Source organism: Dufourea novaeangliae, unplaced genomic scaffold (assembly GCF_001272555.1).
Source record: "Dufourea novaeangliae isolate 0120121106 unplaced genomic scaffold, ASM127255v1 scaffold254, whole genome shotgun sequence".
NCBI lineage: Eukaryota > Metazoa > Arthropoda > Insecta > Hymenoptera > Halictidae > Dufourea > Dufourea novaeangliae.
In genome coordinates, this window is record NW_015374127.1 from 215504 (window position 1) to 242017 (window position 26514).

The window sequence follows — 26514 nt, forward strand, 5'->3', positions numbered from 1 at the left end:
CTCGTAACACTATTTACGAAGTTGTTCACCTTGAGCTGTTCTACAATTTTCATATTTCTTTAAGGTAATCGATCTACGCGATCATCTTCCCTTGAGCTTTGGATGATGGATACTGGGCCCATTTGTACCCATCCGTGTATACCATCGACCGTATAACATAATACGCCGTGCACAATATCGCATTACAAATAACACAAAGAAATATCGATGACCTTGAAATAAACTCCAAGATGACCTTAGGGTGATTGCTTCTTATCATCGTCAAACAGACATCTTGAAACTATATGTGTAAATTCCTCTTACAAGGGAACATCGGGGACTGATAAACCCCGATTTTGATGAAACTTTGCATAAACATTTATTAGACCTATCTAAGAAGATAGCTGCAATTCGTTCGTGTCCGTTTTCACTTTGAGGGAGACATCAACCCCTTTATTCGAATCGCCCTTTCATACATATACGTGCTTATAAGTCGTAAACAACAAAAGATATTTCTTCAGATCTATAAATTGAATTCCCCCCCCCCCCCTTCCTTTTTGAAGAACATTATTTTTTTTTCAATCGATAAAAATAGCTTTATAGATCTCATGAAATGGTATAACTTTTATTTCAATCATTTTTTGATATCTTTTGTTATTTACGACTTATAAGCACGTATATAGAAAGGACGGTTCGGATAAAAGGGTTGATATCTCCTTGAAAGTGAACAACGGGCATGAACGAATTACAGCTCTTATTAATTAGGTATAATAAATATTTATGCAAAGTTTCATGAAAATCGTAGTGTATCAGTTCCCGATGTTTCCCTTGTTAGTCAGTTTTCTTTATCCTCAATGCAAAAGCAGAAATAATTCACATATTTGTTATAAGTGAGACACCCGGTATAATATACAAATATATATGCCTTCGACGTAGTTATAATCATTACAGAGTGCATTAATAACAATTAATAATACGTATTATGACAAAACTGTACTTTTTCATTGTTTTAAAATCAAATATGTTACGAGCCAGGGTCGCGAGAGACCGGCGCAGTAGGTTTTCCAATGAATATGGTTTATCAGTTTGTTAATGAGATGCGCGGAGGAATCTGATGCGAAATCAGAGAACCTCAAGGAATGGAGTCACTTGCGGACGAACCTGATGCGAAATCAGGGAGCCGAAGGAAGGTGAAACTCGTGAACGAACCTGATGTGAAATCGGGGATTCACTAGGATGAGATTGTGCAGACGAACTCAGCGCGTAGCTGAGGAGCTGCGAGGAAGGTGGAAAATCTTTACACGCGAACCTGATGCGAAATCGGGGAGCCGCTGGATAGGTCAAGTTTCGTGGACGAATCCGATGTGAAGTCGGGGAGCCACTAGATTGGAATACTCTTAGAAAAGTAAGACGTGCGGACTAACCTGATGCGAAATCAAGGAGCCGCAGGAAATATTAGTTAAGCCTCGTAACTCGTTTTATAAATGTAAATACAACTTGAGCTGTAAAGTTTTATCGTGTGGGAAAGGTCAACTACGATTATAATGATTACCAAACCAATGAATTTTAATAATAAAATTACTCACGTTCATTAACCCTCCGAGCACGGAAACAACACCGGTCCCTATGTCATTTCTGACCCCACACTGATATTCTACTACTACACAGCGACGACGAGGCTCGAGCTCGAGGCCTTCACCGACACTGTACTAACACAGTGCCAGTATGGCTCGAGCTCGAGACCCTCACCGATATTACTACGCAGTGGCGGTTGCTCGAGCTCGAACTCGAGCCACCATTGTGGTTCCATATTACATGTGTACTTTCGTGGTTCTTATTACACTAACTAGAATAAAAATCTCGTGAATTATAAAACAAATTATATTTATTAGTCAATACGTTCGCATGTAAACAAACATCGGTCGCTATGCTATTTACGCGACAGCCCGTCACTGCGTGCGTGTCCCCACTCCTGACTCTGTCACTGTTTGCATGTCGCTCTCGCGAACGCGTGACCCAGGGACCGTACTCGGAGGGTTAAAGAATATTATTTGGATACTATACAAGCAGTCTTTGGTGCAACTGTATGTAGTGTAGTGTTGTCGCGGTAAAGTGTAATATAACCGGTTAAATGTTCGGTGTTAACGCACTGACAATGCGGGGAATGAGAGTTGACTGATGAGTCGAAAGGGAACTTAAACCCGATCTTACTGGATACCACCGACTCTTTACCGGATATAATACGCCGTGACTCTACAAGTGACTGTACTATTCTGGCCCACGAGGGTTAAAATCAGAGGGTTTATATAGTCCCAAAACTGGGTGGGGTTTCATTAGAATTTCTTTATAAGGGAATCTTAACGGTCGCGAGTAAATCATGATTCTGTCTCTAGGTTGCTATCCAGTTGCTCGAGATTACGCTCCCCTATTACTTGAGGAATAAACAGACGGAGTTTTAGGGCGTTTTCTGTTGCCAGACGCGCGGTAGAATACGATTGAAAATGAAATTATTCTCCATACGTAACAAATAAAATGCATATTATTTTCTGTCATAATAAGAAACTCTTTTCGTGCAACGTAAAACGTATCTTTCACGTTATAGGGGGTCCTACTGCATTCGTATAGAAGAATAATAAACTTCGTTTATTTATACTTCATTAGTTTAATGCATTTACTTTATCGCCACACCTTTATTAATCAGAATTGAGCTCTTTGTCGAGAGATGAAGTATAATAATAAATGTAACATTTGTCATTCTTTAACTTGCATCGAAGCATACAATCGATTATAAGATGTGTCTCTTCGTCTATGAAAATTTTATCGCATTCGAGATTGATTCTTTTAAACGATGAACTTAGTAGTGCAATAGTACGAATTACAATACACTCAAGTATGAAGGAACAAAATAAGTTAAGAATAGTTTTGAAAATGAGTTATACCGGGTGATTCGCCTAACGCTGCCACCTAATTTACTTGTAAACAGTTTGTTGTATGAAAAATTGTTTCAAACAAACGTTGTAAGGTATCAAGAGGGACACATAATGTAATAATTAATTTTTTGGTATTTTGCTTTCTTATCGAGATACGAAGGTCACCTTCAGTTTTTGTACTGTAATGTCTCAAATTTGACACTGCAGTCGGAAAATGTGGAACGCTGAATAAAAAAACTATTTGGGTACATGGGTCCAGAAACCGATAATTACAGAGATATTCTTTAAAAGATATTTAATGTAAGTAATGCTCAAAAGTTTGCCCATGCCCATTACAATCAATGAAACAATAGAAGTGTGTAGTCGTTCAATGAGTGCAAATAATACATATTGAAGTGTCTCTTGAGTTATAGCATTACATGCTCTAATGTTGCGATTTTTCGTATCTTCGATAAATCAAGTACAATCGAGTAATACCTCTGTAATTATTAGTTTGTAGACCTATATACCCCAAAAGTTTTTTACTCGGTGTTGTACAACTTAAGTTGACTTCATAATATATCGATAATAAAGCAAAATAGCAGAAAACTAATTATTCCATTGTGTGCCCCCTCCATTGAATAATATACAACTTTTGTTTGAAACATTTGTTCATATAAAAGTTAACAAGTAATTTAGGTGGCAGCGTTAGGTGAATCACCCTGTATAGATCCATTAGTCCTTTACAACCAGCTTATATGTCCCAGTGGTTACAATGCTGGTAGAAAAAATGATAACAAATTGGGAAATAATTTTGCTCATTGAAATGTTTTCCAAAATTGTTAGCACAGCCAAACGGTTAACAGAATAAGATAATTATAATACTATGAATGGTAAGGCATAAAACATTTAACACACAGTCCAACTTTACAATTTGAACATACAGTTTTAGTCCGTTTTTCCAACTCGGTTACTGATCTTCTAATACATCTTTCCGTTTATAAATTTTGTGTATAAAGATAAATGACTGGATCTGGGAGCATATATCTGAGCAGACATTGTAAAATTTGCCTTGGGACGTATTACCCCGTCAGTTACGGAAGAGTTATATCAATAAATCAGTAATCGTTCTAGGGGTTTCTAATTTTCCTTAAAGTTGTGGCGATGGTTAACAATGACGATACGATGGTTGGCGACTCTACGGTTGTCTGTTTCGACAGTAGTTTCTATGATAGGATCGCATAGTAATTATTATTATTATTAGGTTAAGTACCAATGTATTGTTTATATCTATTTGAATTCTATTCTTATAATTGTTATATCTCACCATACCTCATTTGATGATTTATTGTATTAGTGTGCCGCAACGTTTTAAATCACATATTGTAAAAATGGGTTTTCACCCGTATGAATTGAATTGAACTGAATTAAATGACCGTGGGAAGTATTAACGTGGTTACGAAATTCTGGTTTGTCAACAACAGTGGCGCTCGTTCGAAAACTTCGACTATTAAATTTCACGCGCGAGATTAATTTAACGACCCCACGCACGTAACTGATATACATACATACAATGGAGTTTCACCAAAGAAAACAACAAACGTGCGAAATTAACGGCCGAGGAAGTTCATTGCCGATTATCGAACTGTTAAAATATTCGTTAGATTTGACGGGAAAATATGGACGGAATATTCAACTAAATTCATCGACGAGACAATATGCGACAAAAGCAGTGGATAATTTATTACTTTGTCCGTGCAGAGAAATTGGTAAGAAATTATTTGATAAAATATTCTATGCACAGAAATGGAACGGTGAAATGTTTGTGTATTATCCAATGTTTCAACGCTCCTTGAAAGTTTTAGTATTTAATTTATTTCTGTTATGACTTTTTATGTTATTAACTTCCTGGCATAAAAATCACCATTAATACTATGCTCACATTACAATAATCATATTTCACAAAATTCACGTACAACACTGGACAGTTTGACAATTTGTGGCTTTTAGTTGGAGTTCCATTTTTCTGTAGGTACTGAGCTCATAAAGCTAATCGAATTAGTGTCACTATCGTATTTGTATTTTTCGTTTAAATCAGGCGGCATACAAGTACCAGACGATTTGAAAGTTCTAACAATCTTGATGCGATAGTTTCCCTATTTCTTGCGTTCAAATGATTTAAAATTTTCCCAAATTTAAATGACACATGGGAAACACGGGACATAGCTAAACGATCCAACGATCAAAAACCCCGCCGTTGAGAGGTGTCGCGATTCAACGCGCCCGTTACATGTTCAACGCACCTATCGCCGCGACAAAAGGTACACTTTTAATCGGTTTTACAGGATGAAAGCCGCGTGTCCGGGAGGGAAAGGGGTTAAAAACGCTGTCGAGTCGACATTATGTCCACCCGTATTCAATGGAATCCCGTTCAATTAGCTCAATTAACCGTTCGAGAGCGTGTAGATGGGGTCCTCGAGTGCCCGCGTAAAACGCGAAATCGGATTAAGAGTCGGGTGAAAGGGTCATTAGCGGGGAGATATTAAAAGTTAGCGACGGCTTTAGTTACCAGTGTCGGGGGGTGTGAGCGCGGGCGTTTGAAAAAGGGTCGTTGGAAATGGCTGCCGCGGTTTCAAAGCCGCGAAAACCGGGACCGGAAATGCGTCCGGAGCTCGACGATAATGAAACTCTCCCAGAAATGCCACTAACACCTTTTTATTCTTTAATTTTAGCTTATTGCAGTCCTACCTGGGTAAAATGAATAATTTAGTTCGGCGATGAAGCGAAGAACGAATGTCCGTATGAGGATGGCTGACTATGATGATACAGAGTCTGAGAAATGGTTCTTCTCTTCTACTGAACCGACTGCCAACTTACCTGAAACAAGAAAAGTAATCGATTAAGGAAACGATACATGAAAGTAGATTGTATGCAGGTTTGGGCATTATCCAAATAAACTATTCAAAAACTAATCCGGTCAAGTGACTAAGATTATTTCGTTATTTGGATTTCAAACGAAATAATTTTTCATTTCATTTTGATTTCATCAAATATTTATTCAAATAATTTCTCAAATACTCTCTAATTCTATCATGTCAGCATTATTAACTCTTGTACGTCAAATTATTCATTATTATATTCAAGTGAAGTAACTGAAATCACAAATTATTCAAATAAAAAATTATTTGAAAATAATTTCTTTGAATTAAACATGAAATAAAATTAGTTTTCTTATGTTATTTGTAAAATAAAAATACTAAAGTATTTGAAATAGTTCATTATTTCAAATCATCGTTTGTTATGTTATTTCAAATATAATCTGCCCAGCCTTGAATGTATGTTACTTAAAAAAAGATTGTTTCTTTACGGTTGTCACTATTTCAACTCTTTCACTGTGGCAAATTCAAACCTGAACCGTAGCAAACAGCAGATGTCTACCTGTCGTCGACGTTAGGAGTAGCAAAGCTTTTCGTCAGCGAGAACGATTGCAGACAATTTTAAGCTACACGGTGATAATAGTCGCAATGTTTTGCTGTTGCAAATCATGGAAACAATAAACATTTTGTAGTAGTCGTTATTGAGAACATATCACTACCATTTGTTGGTGAACGATATCGGTTGGACGCTTACAGACGCCAATAGCATACTACTCTGGACGAAACTTCAAAACGTTTACAGGCGCCAATCGCAACGAAAGGGTGAACAGCACCGACAAGTGAACGAAAACGTTCAGTTGATTACGCGTCGGTGCTGTTTGCCGCACATATTACTGCACGTATCGGCATCATTACGACATCAATACCGCATCAGCAACGTATCAACTCGTATATGTACAGTCAACCCTCCTATAACGCGGTACTCTCAGAACGCGGTTTCCATATAACGCGGAGCTGAAAATGCGACAGCCCTCCTATAACACGATACTCTTACAGCGCGGTTTCCGTCAACAGCATCCCATAAGTTCCTTCCGCGTAGCCTAAGAATGTTTAGCCTATGTTTAGTTCGTTAGGGCCTATTTGAATTATAAGGGAACAGATGGCGCCAGTTTCATGTAGGTCCAGGCAGTCGGATCGCGACATAGTAACTAGATATGTTTATATAAAGATTATCTCCGGCTTATCTGATAGCCGTCTACGACATCGGTTTTAGTCTTCTCAGAGCTCTTTCACAGTGTACACGTTTTGTTGGTGACCAAGTCTTTCTAAAAAATTTTCTGCACCGTCCGTTCGTTCAGCTTTTTGCTGCTTAATTTGTGGTTTATAATTGGACAACATTACACAATACTGTAAGTAATATTCTTCATTTGTTCTAATATAATAATAATAAAGTAATTATTAACCCTAGATTTGCATCATGTCAAACACGAAAGAAACAAGGAAAGGGTTAAAAAGAAAGTTTATATCTCTTGAAGATAAAATCGAAATTCTAAATCGTTTAGAAGGTGGGGAAAATCTATCGTCGGTTGCAAAATCAACCAAGTTGAATGAATCTACAATTCGAACCCTAAAGAAAAATGCAGACAATATAAGGAAAACTGTGGCAGATGGCTGTCCGTTAGGTGCGAAACGTGTCACTCGCACACGAAATTCTAATATGGTTAAAATGGAACGGGCGTTAATGATCTGGTTGGAAGACTGTATAGCCAAAAAGATTCCTATCAGTGGAAATCTTATCAAGCAGAAAGCACTTAAAATCTATGAACATTTAAGGAATATTGGGCATTCTTCTGCAGAGCTAGAAAATCATTCGTTTGTCGCGAGTAAAGGGTGGTTTGAAAAACTAAAAAAAAGGTACTCATTACACAATATTAAGTTTCAAGGAGAACAGGCCTCAGCAGATGCTGAGGCTGCCGAGAATTATAAGCTGGAATTAGCTAGAATTATCAATGAAGGAGGCTATTCACCTCATCAGATTTTTAACGCCGATGAGACGGCATTATATTGGAAAAAACTACCATCTAGGACCTTCATTTTGAAAAATCAAAGGCGTGCTCAGGGGTTTAAACCTTCAAAAGAACGTGTCACCCTTCATATGTGCAGCAATCTATCAGGGAGCCTGATGATAAAACCTATGATAATAAATCGTTCTTCAACTCCCCGTGTTATGAAAAACATTAATAAGACCGAATTGCCTGTATTCTGGCGATCTAATAAGAAAGCTTGGATGACCCAAGATTTATTTAAGGATTGGTTTTATAATTGTTTTATCCCGGCAGTGGAAACCCATACGATGGAAAAAAATTTGTATTTCAAAGTTTTATTGGTTCTTGATAACGCTGGTTGCCACAACATACAACTGGATCATCCAAATGTAAAAATTGTCTTCCTTCCTCCTAACTGCACGTCATTAATACAACCTTTGGACCAAGGAGTCATTCAAACTTTAAAAATGTATTACACACGCCAAGTTTTCCAAACCATTTTCGACAGATTAGAAAGTAGTGAAAATAAAACCCTTACTCAAGTTTGGATGGAATTTTCTATTTTAGATTGTATTAGAACCGTGTCATCGGCTTGCGCGGAAATTAAACCATCAACGCTTAATGCGTGTTGGAAACCCCTTTTACCTGAAATGGTTCAAACAATACAAGATGATTCTACAATTTCACTCCCAGTTACAGAAATAGTAAACATTGCTTCTCGTTTAGGCGATGAAGAATTTACAACAAACCATCAGGATGTAAGAGAACTCGTACTCGGGGAAGAAACTTTAGATGAGGATGAACTGATGGATTTAATTGATGCACCCACCTCAAATCCATTGGTAAACGAAAATAAGGAAAACGAATGGGTGCCAAATGTCGATTTACAAGATGTGAAAAAAGGGCTAAATTTGGCTAAAGAATTAGAACTCCATTTCATTCAAACTGATCATTCAACGGTGCGTAGCGCAAAGTTTAAAAGAGAGTTAAGAAATTGCTTAGCTCCCTATAGAGAGGTTTTAGTGGAGTTAGAAAAAAAAGCTACAATCGAAAACCAATGTGAAGATGAGCCAAGTGAGGAAGACATTTTGCCTATTAAAAGAAGACGAGTTAGGCGACTCATATTATCTGACAGCGAGGATGAGTGTTGAAAGATTAAATTTTACAAAAGTCTTTCTTGTTTTTGTTGGAAAACAGTTTTTCAGTTTAGTTTTGGTATCATTTCTTTATATAAACTCTTCAATTCAATAAAAATAATTTATAATTTATCTTGTCCTTATTGGTCTCCATATAACGCGGTACGAATAATGTGATTTGTACTAATTCTGCGTTTCTTATAGCGCGGTTTCCATACAACGCGGTAGACGGTTTCCATAGAACGCGCTACGAATTAGCCTGGTTTGTACGGTTAAATCCGAGTTTCTTATAGCGCGGTTTCCATATAACGCGGTACGCACTCACCGCGTTATAGGAGGGTTGACTGTACTTCATAAACGAGAATCGAAAGAGAAAATGTCGGAATTTACTATTGAATATCATATACAAGATACATGTACCTACCAAGGGTGTACGAGTACTCGTAATTTACAAGCTGAGCCGAACTCGGTTCGATTGCTCGAGTCGAGTCGAGCGTTTGCATTTTCCGAACTACTTGAAATCAACGAACTGTTTGAAAAAAATGCGAGCTACTTGAGAAATTCAAACGGCTCAAATATCCGAGCTATCGTAAAGACTTCGATTTACTTGAAAATGGATTTTCAGCCCGAAAATGTTCGGATTACTCGAATGTATTCGAACATACCTCTTACTTTCGAGTTACTCGTAAATATTCGAACTGTTCGAATTACACGGAGCAGATAAAAGAATATTCGTTGGATAATTCTCATCGAGTAAATTGATTCATTCGACGCTAGTCGAAAAATGATACTTTTTTTATTCGAACATCGAATGACAAATAAAATTTTTCCATCTTTTATTCATTATTCGAAATTTTTATTTAGATACAAATTTTGCCCGTACAAAATTATTAACTGATTACGTAGAGAATGTGTGTTTTCTTGTTGAAAACATGAAAATAAATCAGAAGTATTCAAGTAGCCTCTTATATTTTTCTTCCTAACAATTAGATTAGTATTTGATAGTAAATAGCTAAATATTCGAGTAATTCGAGCAATTCGAATATTTACAGGTAACTCGAAAGTTAAAGATCTGTTCGAATGTATCGAGTAATTCAACAATTTTCGAGCTGAAAATTCATTTTCAAGTAAATCGAAGTTTTACGAGTTCTCGAATATTCGAACCGTTTGAATTTTACAATTAGCTCGCACTTTTTTCGAATAGCTCGTCGATTTCAAGTAGCTTGAAGAATTCGAATGCTCGACTAGGTTCGACCGACCGATCATTATTTGACTCGAGATTCGAGATATTCGAATACTTCGAGTATGCGCACACCCCTAGTACCTTCCGATATTAATACTGTAGTTTTCAATATTATAGTTTTGTTACTAGACGAAGATGAAAATGGTAAAAAAAAAAAATATTAGAGGGGAAACTGAAATTATCATCTAACAGTGTCTTAACAGTGTATTTCCTGAAATTCTTCGCAACTTTGATTAGAATATATAGGGTGTTCACGCTATTACTAGCCGGCCGTTTTCTTGCAAATAGTAAGTATTAGAACAAAATGAAAGAGGAGTAGTTTTTACAGTTTTCTGAGACTAATATAATAGCACATTGCAATTTTTTATGTTTGCAATATTTTCAAGAAACGAAGGTGACCTTTAATTTTTTAAATGGAATACTGTATGCTTGTTTATTTTAGAGAAATGAATATTTAGAGAAATGAAAATGTATTTTGAATATTTTCTCGTTGGTACGGTCTGACTCGTTAAATGTGACTGATTTTTTGTTTTCATTCACTATCAGAGCGTTTGTTTCTACTTCGACACGTCTGGATTGCTTGTTATGCGGTAGTGTTAAAGATATGGTTACGATACACCGCCCAAAGATATAAACGATTTGAAAAGCAAAATGCTGAAATCATGTGCATTAATATCTTGGACAACATTAGCAGATGCTACCAAAAATGTAATACATAGAGCTGAAAGTGCATTGATGCATAAGTCATATTGAACATTTACCGTAGCCTTGTTAATAAAGAATATTTGTAAATTGTAAACACACTGGAACAAAATATTCAAAATACTTCTTACATTTCTGAACATCTATGACAGCGGTGGGCAAAGTTGGCTTCCGAGAACTAAAACTTGTCCCCACCACCGTTCACCGTTACCATAGAGTGACAGAGATAAGAGTCTGGGCTTCTTTGTTTCTACGAAGGCACACGGTGTGAAAGGAAGGTTGGAAAGGGAAACAGGCGCGTGAGGTGCCCCTACGCTGCTCAGCGTTGATCTATGACCTTCAAGGTAATTCTATAAGACATTGATAAATTCGTCTTGACACATACTTTCACACGACATAAAAAATATACAGTATTTCGTTTAAAAAATTCAAAAACAATCTGTTAATATGTGATTTTATTTAGTAGGTGAACAAAGGGTTTTTGTTCCTAATGAAAACTATTTTTAATTCACGAAAACGAAAAAGTTTAAGCATCGACAAACCCTATTTCTGCGTTAAACAGATGCCATTCTGTCCACAATTAATTTTTTTGAAAAACCCTTCGTTCGCCTACTAAATAAAATGTGTAACTTTGCAATAAAGCAAGTAACTATGGTATGTAATAATTTGCATTCGTCGCGCATTTTGGCAAAGCGAAGGGTGGCGAAACGAAGAAACTTGTTTCAACGCTCATTTAGCCGCATATCGTATGCGAAATTTCTAGACGACAGTTTAGTCAATATGGATTTTTCAGACAAGGAGGTTGTATTTATTGCTCTGCTGTGCGAAATAGCTGAAAAAGAAAGGAAAAGGCATCATTGGATTCATCCAATTTTAAAATACAGAAAAACCGATGTTGAATTCCGTACACTGTTTTCCAAAATTAATGGAAAACTCCATTAAATTTGATCAGTATTTTCGAATGAACTATGAACAGTTTGTTAATTTATTGGAAATATTCAAACCAGATATTGAGAAAAAAAATACGACTTTTCGGCAAGCAATATCAGCGGAGGAACGATTAAGATGTCTTGAGCAATTTCCGACCAACAATTATCTTGAATTTCTTGATTATTATAGTTTCTGTGAGAGAGATCATAGAACTCTTTGTGTTGTTGAACTCAAGGCACCAAGGACTCTTCTTGTGTGGACATTTTAAAGTTATTTGTATCGCGAATATTCCTTCTAACACACAGGTTGCCAAGCATCGCTCATTTGACAGAACCGCAACGAAGCGACACGACTCGACGCGAAAAATATTCTCAACGAACAATTCGCATCGGTCGCCGCGCCGTGCGTTTCAGGTTAGTATGCGCGGTTCCATAAGAATCAGTTGTTTACAAAATTTTCGCTTCGCCAAAATGCGCGACAGCCTCTTATAGTAACGTCAAATACACATATCACTAAATCGCCCGTATTACGTGCAATGACTTAATAGAAATAAACAATGAAATTTTCACACAAAATTTGTCCAGTTTCGTTCGATGAAAAGAATTTGCACGATTTCAAGCGTTGCAGACTGTTGGCCGCCCTCCTGCATAAACTAACATCCCAGGCGTAAGAACACAAGACAGATGCTCTTAAGCGGCCCGCCAACCAAATGCTATCAGTCTGCGTCTTTTGATAGAATAATGAATGTGCTTGAAGATAAAGAGATCGTTTCACGAGCAAATATCGGGTGCAAAAGGGAGTACGCGACCCGGTCCGATCTCTGTGCGGCATGCTACCTATGTAAACGCGTGTAAAAGCTTGTAAGCTCTTAAGCAAGCAAGCCCGGAACACGGTTCTCCTCCTGGAGGAAAATCCGGCGATGATGTCGTTGGAAGATTCGTCTTTTGGTCGTCGGGCAAATCCGGTTCCAACCCTCGATTTTCTTGATTTCTTCATCATTCTCGGTTAAAAAAAAGAACGTTGACACAGCGGTAGATCCGTTTCTACAATGGAACCTCATTATCTGTACACCAATTATACGAACAATCGTTTAACCCTTAGCCCTCAAGCACACAGACCGTGAATCCGCCATTCCTGTTTTTCGTAATTTTAACTCCTTCATTCCTGAATTATTTAAAAATTACCAACGAAATGTTTTATTATACTTCTGCGTATATTACATAACATATAAATGATTCGCTAGAACATTTTAACACTTTGAAATCGTTTAATGTCATTTGACAACTTTTTCACTTTTATTACAGTTATATGTAATAATTCTCATTATGATGTTATTATACAGAATAAAAACTAATTTTTCTTTCCTTCAATCAATAAACTCTCTCAAGATGTTTGAAAGAAATTAGACTTTTGTAAGTTTTTATTGTATTTGTAAGAAATCTTCGACATTCGAATGCCATCAAATGAAAAAAACAAAAGATCAATAATTATTTATTTATCCGACAAGCTTTTAAATGCACGTTCAAATTTGTGTGATACGATCTGTACGAGACTAGAAGAAACTATTACATATACACGGTGTAACATAAATGTTGTCCGACCCGGAAATGGGGCACTCGGGGGTGAATTGGAACAACTTTTCCTTAGCAACAAGAGATATTAACGAAAAACACCGACCAATCAGAGCGCGAGTTTGCCAGCCGAGTTCCCGCGCTAGCGGTGGCTACGCGCTGCGCTTGTACTACGAAGTTCCGAACAAGTAGGTCAGCATGCATCGCAGGATACTGCGTATGTTATTTAAAGAGATTACTAAATGAAGCATAAATATAGGAAAATTATGTGTAACGTAAAAAGACGAATGCACAGTTACTTTTTTGTAAATTTCCTTTTCAAATAACTTGTGAACGAAAAGGTAATGTAACAGAGAATAAACCATGAGAAGTGATCGTAGTTCGTTATTGGTATAAAAATTCGTAGTTTAATAACGGGCAACAATGTCACTGATAATGAATGTCTCTTTGAAAAGCCCGCAGAAAATTGCAGGTACAGAAACTTGCAAAATTATCACCGGGAAAAAGTCATAGCTTGCGTTAAATTAAGAAAATAATAATTAATGTCTTCGGGCTTTTTGAAGAAACTTATTCATTATCAATAACATTGTTGCCCGTTATTAAACTACGCATTTTTATACCAATACCGAATTACGATCACTTCTCGTTCATTATCTGTTACATTACCTTTTCGTTCACAAGTTATTTGAAAAGGAATTTACAAAAAAGTAAATGTGCAGTCGTCTTTTTACGTTACACATAATTTGCCTACATTTACGTTTAATTCATGTCTTTAAATAACAGACGACAGATGATAAAAAGTATGATATTATTTATTACGTCTTTTTTATTTGCTATTATACGCAGTTTCCTGCGATGCATGCTGACCTACTTGTTTGGAGCTTCGTAGTACAAGCGTAGCGCGTAACGACCGCTAGCGCGGGAACTCGGCTGACAAACTCGCGCTCCGATTGGTCGGGGTTTTTCGTTAATATCTCGGTAACGAAGCCTCAGATTACATTGTTGCTAAGGAAAAAGTTGTTCCAATTCACCCCCCGAGTGCCCCATTTCCGGGTCGCACAACATTTATGTTACACCCTGTATATGTAATAGTTTCTTCTAGTCTCGTACAGATGGTATCACACAAATTTGAACGTGCACTTAAAAGCTTGTCGGATAAATAAATAATTATTGATCTTTTGTCATTTTCATTTGATGGCATTCGAATGTCGAAGATTTGTTACAAATCCAATAAAAACTTACAAAAGTCTAATTTCTTTCAAACATCTTAAGAGAGTTTACTGATTGAAGGGAAAAAAATTGGTTTTTATTCTGTGTAATAACATCATAATGGGAATTATTACATATAACTGTAATAAAAGTGAAAAAGTTGTCAAATGACATTAAACTATTTCAAAGTGATAAAATGTTCTAACGAATCATTTGTATATTATGTAATATACGCAGAAGTATGTATACATATATTTGTATATGGTTGTGTTTTAGTGGCTACGCATTCACATGTTATGCACATTTATGCACTCACATTGAAATTGTTTAAAACTTACGGTGATTAAGAGAAGTTCTTTACAATTCCGTGATTAGTGTCTAAGAATGCATGAAAAACATGAATCATTATACGTACAGAAAGTGGATACCAATTAGATTGTATGTATCATCGGTGTCAATCCCGTAATGGCTGCGTTGCTGCAAAACGCCGCACACACGTTCCCGATAGATATTTTCTCGACTTCTCCGAATACGAAACCGTTCCGATACTTTTTCTGGATGATTTCTTCTTTAGAAATGTCTGCAGAATTCAATGCTGTGTAGCCAATTCGTGCTGGATGGAGAACTTTTCGTAAAAATGCAAAAATATTGCCCAGAAAGTACGCGCAGCGACTCTTTTATAGAGTTTGACGTCTATTTATAACTATTCAAAATTACTAAATTTAGTAACTGTATACACTAATATATTCAGGAAACTGTCCTCTATCTTTTAAGAATTATACTGAACTTTCCAGCGTTTTTAGTTTCCATGTACTACTCCATTTCTGCCCGAAACCGTCCGTTTTGAAAAAATTCGTGTGTTTAGAAAACTGAGAGTGATAGAGCAATTCTGCATATGGATTCGTGTGTGGGACGAGAAATTCTACAAGGATCACCCAGCGGATATTGCAAAACAGAACTAAAGTTGAAATTTGTCGGACAGTGTTATTAGAGCTTTATAATTTTCCATTTTTATACGAATTCTTATATGCTTCAGAAAAGTCACTCGAAGAGCTTCTAAAGGATTTGTTTACGAGGGTTTTACGTTTGTTTTCAGTGCTGCCAGCGAGCAGCTTTTAGCGGTACTTTTGTAGTAAAAATTGTATATTCAACGAAGTCAATATCCGCTTTTTAGTGTTAGAATTACATTTGTATTAATGAGGATGCGTTGTTAACCCATTAAGTCCCAAGAAGTGAAATAAGGCCGTTTTTACACACACAGGGTGTGACAATAACTATGTCCACTTTGAATCTTGACGTTATTTGTAATAATATGAAAAAATGTTATATACAAAACTTACACGGTACAGAGGGGGGCATATTGTGACACAAACATTTTCTGCGTGGGTGAATGCAAAGTTGCAATCTTCGTATCGCTGCATCACATGTCTTATCGTTTCTGAACTTATTCTAGCACATGCTGCAATTATCCGTTGTTTCGTATTTTCTAGTGTAGTGGATACTAGTGGGCACGTTCGCCAAATTATGTGGTTGCAGCACGACGGGTGTCCAGCGCATTATGCTCGGAGAGTAAGAGATGCACTGAAGGAACTTTACCCAAATAAATTGATAGGACGTGGAGGATTAATTTCTTGGCCACCTCATTCTCCAGATTTAACCCCATTAGATTTTTTTCTCTGAGCAGCATTGAAAAATGCTGTTTATCACGAAGTACTCACTACACCAGAAAATATGAAACAACGGATAATTGCAGCATGTGCTGGAATAAGTTCAGAAACGTTAAGACATGCACGTGATGCAGCGATACGAAGATTGCAACTTTGCATTGACGCAAACGGTCACCACATCGAGCATCTCCTGTAATGTAAAAAAGTTTATTTTACTACTAAATTTGACCTTGCATGACCTTCAATGATAGCTCGCTGAAGTCGTCTCAACATCGGCTATCACATCACAATAAAAAAGATCTAGTACTTCATTTAAAAAAATAGAGATGACCTTGAAATCTCCTCTCTGTCTTCACCCACGCAGAAAATGTTTCCGTCACAATATGCCCCCCTCTATACCGTGTAAGTTTTGTATATAACATTTTTTCATACTACTACAAATAACGGCAATATTCAAAGTGGACATAGTTATTGTCCCACCCTGTACAAGTATTTATTACTTATGAAAGTGTATTAGAAAGAGTAGAGATGCTATGAAAACAATTTTTAGATCGGTACTGTTTGTGTAAAGAAAATGTAGCGTCTATGCAACTTTGGGCAATTTTTCATTGAAAAACATAAACAACATAACGTACATATTATTTTCCCGAAATATGAAAAATGCATTTAAGACTAGACACCGTATAGAAACCCACTATACATGAGAAAGGGACACCACAAAATTTCCGTAATGTAAGAAAAAATTCGTTTATCATAGTGCTATAAATACTTCGATTTCTTTAAATTTCAAAAAGTCGTAAGATCTACGTGGAAGAAGAAATAGTGATGTTAGAATATTAATCAAATCTTTGGAATCCTCTTCCATGACTGGAAACATGAAAAACAGAGTTCAATAATGTTAATTTAATGAACAAAAATTACGAGTGAAATGTTACGTTAACTTTTTTAACTTCAGTGAATAACCCTGACGACTGAAGGAAGAAAATACGAATATTTCATGACCTGATCCTAATAACTGTATCCTAATAATCTGATCTGAACAATACATTGTCGAACAACGCTTCGATCGATTCTTGCCCCAAGCAAATTTCCTTTCGAATCAGGGGTTAAACGTGTATACGGTATCACGTCGTCGTCGCAAAGGTGAAATTCGACAACAGAGGAAAGTGAAAGAGCAAGGATGGTCCTCGAGCTTTCTCGTTTATCAGAAAGCTGCTGTGTCATGGCTTTACAATAACATCCCTTCCCCATCGTCCCCCCTCCCTCAACCCGACCACCGTCTGCTTTTTGGCCGCGGGAGAGCCTCTCCACGTTTTCTCCCCCGTGTCGCCACAGGCTGCACTCTCGAATGCACTCGTGGAAACGCAAGAAGTTTCATCTGTATGCACGCACGCCACGCTGCACCCACCCCTTCCACCCTCTCCGCGCACCCCGTGAATATATCCCCGTCGAGAAGGTGGTGGTGCACAGCCCACTTCTCGAGAGAGTTCTCGTAGAGACGGTGCCAGAGGGCGTGCCTAGGCAAGGGCAAGGGCACCCAAACAAAAGATATCAAAGGGAGAGTGCCATCGAGACTCTTGAATAAAGAATGCACAACCAGAGACGCGGTGAGGACAGGTGGGAGACGCCCGAGAGACATCGGAGGAAGCCTTCCTTGGTAAGCCAAGGCAAAGACGCGTCAGAATTTCCACCTCCTTTCTTCCGAACGTTGCCTCCTTTTACGAAGATTTGGTAGTCTGGCCACCGGTTGCCCTATACCGTACACGGCTCGCTGCTTCGAGGTTTATCTTTGATCACGAGATCTTTGGATTTTCGTGGAAAGAATTCTTCACGGTTCCATCATCTATTATAATTAGTGGACTGCGGATGTTTATGCGAGTGTATATTTTTAGAGAAGGCAGGTAAAGTAATGGGATCTTAACAGGCATTTCTTTTGCCGTTAGAGGGTTATAAAAATATATTTTTTGTTTTGCATATTTTGCACAATATTTTACATATTGCATATTCTTTGTATATTGTGTGCACATTTCGTGGACGTGTCTCGTATATTTCGTTTATAGTCGGAAGATTAGTACGATTATTTCTAACAGAATCAATAGATTTAATGACTACCGTTGTGGACATTTTTTCATGGAAAAGTGAAGAATATTTTAGTTTTTAAATGTATAAAAATACAAAGTTGCTTCTATGTAGATTTCACCGCTGTCGTCGCAGCGGCGACATCGGAGTGCAAAAGGTTAAATATGACCGTATAACATCATGTGATGTAGGTAGAACGTTCTTTTTTGGCTTATAAATTAATTTTATCGGATAAGACGCATCAATTTATAGTCGATAACATAGGAAAATTATTGAAGTATAGCGTAATATGTAAATTATAATAAATAAATAATAAAATGATTAAGATTTCGTCGATATGTAAACATCTCCTACATATTCCTTGCATATATTTTACATAGGTATGTATATGTCACATATACTTTGCATGTTTCGACTTATTATATCTATATAAACATCTGCAGTTTAATGATCAGAAAAGTGTTACTAAAAATTCAGCGTTACGAATAATTGTATACCAACAACTTACACATACACTTACTTTAATTTTTAGACAACGTATCAAATGTTCTTGTTCTTAAAAGCTTGAATCGTTTTGTTTCTCTATATGTTTATGAATATCCTTGAAAAAAGAGATTACGTCGAACTAAGAGGTACATACATGGGTTAAAAAACTAACTTTTCTTCTTTAAGGGAATGTTCTGGCGTCTTAAATTCAAATTATCGACGAACTTGTCTGTAACGATCGTTAATCTTTCATTTCTCGTCACGTGCAAGGGATATATCATGCATGCACTTGCTGATTTACATTTCGCAACGTTCTTTTGGCGTGATTTATGTATCAATATTACAAGATCTTCAGGCAATTTTGACAGAAATATCGGCAATTTTAATAATTATTTTCTTTATTTGCATGTTTAATGTTGTAACAATGATTTGTAATCATGCTAGTTGTAAATTATTACGTTGCAGTGACTTTCAAATAAAATTAATTCATACACTTTAGTTGTATGTTGGTGGGTGGTCAATGTATCCAACGTGGTCTCCCGCCACCATGCCACGCCAGGTCTGTTTAGTCTCATGCACCCTCATTCAAGACCGCACGCATTCTAGAAACTCCATCATAAATTCTCCTATGGTCAATGAACGATAGGCCATCCGCCTCCGACCCCACTTAAAACACGTTGATGCTAACATGTATATTAATTATTTGCTACTGTTGAATTTGTATTTCTAAAAACTGTTTAGAATTTATAAAATGTTAGAATATAAAGTTAAAGCCATGAAGTTAATAAAATATTTAACACCAATTTCTACAACGTATTTCGTATAAGACGCACCATATTGTAAGACTCTCGAAATTACATGCGTTACTAAGCTACGGATGTTTATGCATATTTCTAAATATGAAATTAAACGGAATTGTAAAATTAAATACAAGAAGAGTTCGTTAAATCAGACAATGGTGGAATTTTGGTTTGGAAATGTGTATCTGTGTGCGTGATTAAAATCAAACCCTGACAAGTACACGAGTCACACGCAGAGTAAATGCACCTACTAAAACTTTAAATTAAATTATATTAACATACATAGCAAATATCATTTGATTCTTTTATTCTAATAAAAGAAATACATTTTTCAATTCTTACTCAAATTTCAATTTTTATAGCAAAAGCTATTTAATTTTTTCAATTGACGAGTATATTCGTCAATCACTGTTAAAGGGTTAAATAGCAAACATTAATAAAATACTAGAACTCACTATATAATAACAATAAACTGTGACATTAATATTTCTTACATAAAAATCAAAATGGTGGGAATTCATAGAAAAATAGTATTGGTCATGGTATGGTGATGGTAATAGCCTCTCTAACTATTGTTAACACAAAGCTTTCAATATTGCATTAGCCTTTACCTTATTCCACTGTTCATTAAAAGAGAACTCCAATTTCATGTTCTAATGATCGGAATTACATTTCCATAGTTTTTTTTTACCCGAACCACATTACTCGATCATTAAAATCAAGTGCCAATCTAACATTATCCCCCGATAAGAGCTGGGATCGAAGGTTGTCACCGAATTTATTAAGGCGTGTTGAATTCGCGGAGATTCACGAGTCGTTGTGTAATCGACGAATCCTAATTACTGACACGAGAGCTCGAGGGCTCGAAGGACGAATGCGGGAAATCGCGACGCCGTTCGAATTTCCTGAGGCGTTCTAAGAGGCGCCGCGACGCTGTCTGAACTTTATTAGGCCATTTGCGTGATCGCTTAACGAGTTCGTCTCAACGTTCCGATTCGATTCCACGCGGAAGTTGTTCTTGCCCGTCTGACTTGCCCCGAATCTTCGTTTTCATTGCAAACATTCTAGGAACTTAAGACGCGTTTGAAATAGCAACTATTATACAGGGTTACTGATAAAAGAATAGGACATTTCCGACGCTATACAAGGTGATTCATGCAACTGTACCAAACCAAATTTTGTTTTTAGTTGAAGTAAGATAAAAATGTTATGATTTTTACGTAGAATGACGAAAGGGTTATTTTGATGTATGCAAAAGAAGGGGTTACCATTTTAAAAAAATTGTACAATACTTATCATGTATATGTATAAAAAATATGTACAAAAAATATGACTGTAAATACCTATGTAGTCCGTGAATATTTTTTTCTAATTTCAACCAATAAAAAATATACGGTTTGTTACAGTTGCGTGAATCATCCCATGCAGTAAATCCTCGGTGAGTCTTTAAAGGATCCTAGGCATTGACAAAGAGAGGTCCCCAGGTGTAACGTTGACTTTGTAATGAGGTTTAGCACGGTGATAGAGCTTGCATTTCTGAAGCCAATGATATTTGTTTCAACCATATATGGCCATTAATTTATAAAGAATTTAATGTTCAGTGTCGAGGAGCCTTCGAATATTTATTGATGATTTACTGGATAGTTAAGTACCGGCCCAGTTGAAATTATCAAAAAAATACGAAACGAGACCGGGCAACGTTGAACTTAACAACTAGTATTCTATGTTTTATATACATATACAGGTGTCATTTTTGTTCATAATGGCATTGCTATATTAACCACGACCTCTTCTAAAATTAGTGTCATCATTTTTACCGCATTACAGGTAGGAGTCCTATAATCCGACATATTCGATAATCCGGCAGTATCGTATTGTAATATTACGATAAAAATATCATTTCATCCCATAGATTACGCTGTCTTTCTCACTTACTTTGAATAACAGGCAAGGAACCAATTTTAAAGAAAATTTTTAGAAAAGATTTAGATGTAGAATACGGTCATATAACGAAATGGTCATAACATCTATAAATAAATTTTGTCATGATTAAAATTTATTTTACAAACATGATCGATAAGATGGTCTGAATTTTTTGTGATTTCGTTCTAAAGAAGCTTTGACCTAAAAATCGTAAAAGAATTTTTTAAATTAGAAAAACTTGCTTCGCTTAGACCAGGCCTGACCGAACAGTCGCCCGTGGAGCCGCATAAACAATAACACTAGAGGTGCGCGCGCATGCTGACTGTCCCCTCTTTCGGCACTCCCGAAGTGCCTACTCATCGAATTTTGGCGACACACGTTGACACAGTAACTGTGTGTTGGAAGTGGGGTAGTCACAGCATGCGTGCGCACCTCTGGCCCGAGGATGACAACACAACAGAAGCGAGTGGTGGGGGCTGATTTTATTGTTTATGTGGCTTCACGGGCGAATGTTTGGTCAGGCCTGAATTACAATTATACTATACTAAGGGCTTGTTTTTAACGATTTTTAAGAGATCGATGGGATAATTTTCGTAAATAGTTCTATTGAATTTATTAATACTATATAAACATAAGTAATGGAGTAGCAAATTTTAAAGCAAAGAAAAATTTTAAATGTTGTTTACGTCGTACGTATGTGCCTATACAAGAGATGTTATCCTAACCTAAATACGAATTTCCGCAAAAACTTAATGCAACATACGTAGTTAGTAACTCAAGGCCTCGTAGTTGTCTGAAAAGTCACAAAAACATCGGATTTTGCCACCAACCTAACTCCCGTTGTAAGTATATGTAGATTATACGACGAGGCTATAGAAAACAAACAGAGGGGGAATTAGAAAATATTATGGCAGGGAAGCAAAGGGCCGAGATAAGTTTCCAACAATACTCTGTAATTCTTGCCATTTTTCCGACTCGACGTGATTTTTCACGGCGACTACTGTGCGCGAATCACACCGTGCGTACCCTGCGGTTGTTAAAAAGCAGGGTAATTTTGATCCATTTGTTATAGCTGTATTCTTTGTAGTTAAGGTACTGAACAAATGTTTTCGGGCAAACACATTCGCTGTAGTATTTTAAATAGAAATATCATTGTTGTTACAATAAGTAAGGCAACAAGGTAATGAAAGGCCGAAAAGGCAGCAAAAGAAGTTACAAATTTACAAACCACCAAAATAATCCTAGTCTTACATCATGCCCTCATAAACTCAATAAACAGACATATGAAACAAATGGAATTAACCAAAGTCGAGCAATATGTAATCTACATAATTACAAAATCTAAATTACAATTACAATATAACTTTTATTGTAAATTAAGTATAGTTAATTTCAATGTAATTGTAATTGTAATTGTCTTGCAATTATATTGTAAATACGATTTGAATTTTGTAATTAGATTACATTTTGCCCAACTCTGAATGGAAAAAAATATACCCTACAAATTAGGCGACCTCACGGACGATTTCTAGAAACAACACACGAAAGGCGGATTGGACAGAAAAGAATAAACAATACCAAATAGATTTATACATAACTAAACATACCAAAGTTACTCATGAATACATCCTAAACAAGACAACCGCCCCATACTGCGAGGACTGCCAACAATTAACCACTACACATATTCTACTGGATTCTAAAAATACAGCAGACATCAGAAAACATTTACAGCTACCAAACAACACCAAAGAAATCTTAGAAACAGAAAAAACAACAAGAAAAAACGATTGAGTTACTGCGGAATGTCAATTTATATCTAGAAGTTTGAACCAAATACAGATTACAATCGCTAATACCTAACAGTTGATGCGACCATAAACTTTAAATAAAGAAAATAAATCTGGCCTAATGATTGTTTTCTTAGGTTGGCCACACTTTAATATATTTTCTAGGTCACCTTGTCGAACGAAGTGTATTTTTTTTCTAAATATATCGTCTGTTTCAGGATGGCTACGCGTCGAGAATACTCGGTCAATGATTTTTTGTTTTAAAATTTTTTGAAAATTTTTGCCTCGTGCCACCCTAGAATGCATAAAATAAAGATATAATATCGGTGTGTGTTACAAAAAGTAACACGTTTCGTATGTCTCAAAGAATAGCACGTTTCAGTGTGCCACGTAAAGAAGCATATTTCATCGTTTCTTATGAATATTGGCACGTTTGGTCTTCCGCCGTGAAAACTAACATATTGTACTGTTCCGTCGTGAATAATGGCACATTTGAATTTTGCAGCGAAAACTATGTATCACGTTTCGTTGTGTTATCAGTTCAAATTGTTGACATAGATTTTGCATCGAAAAATCCAATCTCTGAAAATAGTGTTTAATAAGTATTAATAGTGTTTTATAAAAACCATTCAAACATGCTACTTTTTGCGGCAAAACACGAAAGGTGATATTTTTCGCAACAACAAAGACAAGCGTGCTGTTCTTCGTAAGAAAAACGAAACTTGTTACTTTTCATAATGCACGGCGATATGATGTTCTCATGGAACTTATGTTTCAGGTCATAGTTTATAGTTGTACATGAAACGTCCGAATACTCTTGTCGAGCTAAATACCTATAGATAAATCATATTTTATATTTTTTAACACTAGAATTACCAAAACGCTGAAAATAACTTGTTAGTACTTTCTTATAACGATGATTAAAATAATGCATTTTCTGAGACTTTTCAAAACTTATATTACAACATATAACTGAAGAAATTAGTTAATTTATCAATTTGCATATTTTCAAAAGTTTTTTATGTTATAATCAGTCTGAATTAACTTTATCCCAAAGTTAGAAAATGATCAGTTTCGATTTTGCAGGTATTTTTACCTAAAAAACCTTTCCACATAAAAATCAACTTAATTTACCAATTTCCAGAATTGCAACAACAAAAATCATCATTTTTCGACTTGGGACAAAGTTACCCTAATTGAGTTAAATTTACCCTAACGTACGGTACGTTTATCGTCGGTAGTTCTAGAGTCAATATGTACAGTAAATTCTCAACGAGTGTTCGAAGTCTCCTTGGCACTAAACATTAAATATTTCATAAACGGATCACAGGCGACTGAAACAAATATTATTGGATTCGGAATTCCAAGCTTTATTACTGTGTTAAACCTCATTAAAAAGTCAGCATTATATCTGGGGACCTCTCCTTGTCAATGCCGAGGAGCCTTCGAACACTCATCGAGGATTTACTGTATGTATCTCCATATAACTTTTATGAAAGTTAGTATCAGACCAATAGTAAACCCTCCGTAGGGCAGACCTTTTGTTACATCGTCATAACAACAAACAAAAAGAGAATCGTCTGTGTCCGAATTGGTTTGTCCGTTACATACTGTACGTGTAAATGTAAAATATGGACTGGAAAATATACGTGTATAAAATTTTATGCACAATTCCGTCTTGAAACTAGCGGTATAATGGAAATTCTACCACTGGTCAAAATGGCTCCACATTCGTCTGTCGAGTCCGTCCCGGACCACTACACCCCTTTGGAGGGTTGAAAGAGAAATTTCAACGACCAAACAATTTTCCCGGGGGTCGGCTGCCGCCACTTTCGCGACGTTTTCAACAGCCGGTTATGGATGTTCCCCGGTTACAATGGCGCGAGAAGGCAAATGAAACACAGCCAACGATTATTATTCAGAATCCTCCCCGCGAATAATATTATAAATTCCAGAAATTTCGACGGTGTAACTCGCTCGGTTTAGACGGTTTTCGGGACGGGGCCCATTAAATTGCAGCTAACCCGCGTCGACGTTTCATAATAATGTTAGTTCTGCTGCTTTTACTGTCGCCGGCCACCCCGTTGTCGTTTGTGGGTAGGCATGAATTATTTTCTGCCATTAAAACGGGTAAAATTTTCGGAACGGTAATTCTTACCGTTCCCGACGGAGATTATTTCTGATTAATTCGAGTGTCCCGGAAACGCCTGTGCTCCGATTTAGTAGGGTTGGGTAGTTTAAATTTACCGCATGGTAGTTTACAACCGTTTGTATTAGGCTGTATAATTTTTAGAAACAAATAGAAATTTTCGAAAGTGTTGGAATATTATTATTTAGCAAATTTAGAGTACTGTATCACGTAGGGGAAATTGGGTAAAGATTGGTAGATGGGCTAAAATAGCGGATGTTATTTTTAGCTTCTATTGCCAGTACATGTCGACTTTCTTTGCATATCAGTCGGCAATATAATTCAATATGGTAAAGTGGACATTAGATGATGCAATAGAAAGTTAGAACGTAATTAAATAAAGGCACGTTTTGCATGGGAAGTTTTCGACGTTTATAGGAGTGTAACTCTGAATATTTCATAGTGGTTTAAAATAAAGGTAACAGTTACGTTTAGGGGATGCAGCTCCGATGAGCTTGACCTTGACATATATTGTTAAGGACACTCTTCTGGTGGTTTTACTGATAAACACTAGATATTTTGTACTACTTTTTGGTTTTAAGAATATCCATGAAAGAAGAAAGTGCAATAAAATCAACCTGAAATATGTACTTTCTGCAATTAAAACAGGTAAAATGTTAGAAATGGTAATGCTTGTCATTCTTAAAGGAGAACGGTTGTAATTAATGGGAGTGCCGTCGAAGTTTTAAAGTGTTCAATATAATGGTATTAAATAACTGATCGTGTAAAGAAATTTTCAATACAGTAGAACCTCGGTTATCGGAACGCTAATTCATGAATACAATTTATTTGTGTCATTTTTATAATTATACAATAACAATTTTATTGTAAGTGTTAATTTATTATGCTTGAATTGAACATTTTTTTTTTCGAAGTCAGTATGTGTTTTTTGCCATTTTCAGAAATAAAAATACTTTCTTAAATAAACAGCGGATATAGTCTCAAGTGAACGTATCGTAATTCAAAGTGTATTATTTAAGA

At 36.3% G+C, this 26514-nt stretch overlaps 1 protein-coding gene across 1 annotated transcript; it reads left to right on the forward strand.

The window, feature by feature from the left end:
- The first annotated feature begins 7241 nt into the window (after window positions 1-7241).
- LOC107191231 (tigger transposable element-derived protein 1-like) lies at window positions 7242-8960 on the forward strand. The gene has a single exon (XM_015580221.1). The coding sequence runs from the start codon at window positions 7242-7244 to the stop codon at window positions 8958-8960; it is 1719 nt and encodes a 572-aa protein (XP_015435707.1).
- Window positions 8961-26514: the final 17554 nt, after the last annotated feature.

What these genes read in the sequence shown, in the direction of transcription:
- LOC107191231 (XM_015580221.1), top strand. Translation starts at nt 7,242, where the DNA reads ATGTCAAACACGAAAGAAACAAGGAAAGGGTTAAAAAGAAAGTTTATA.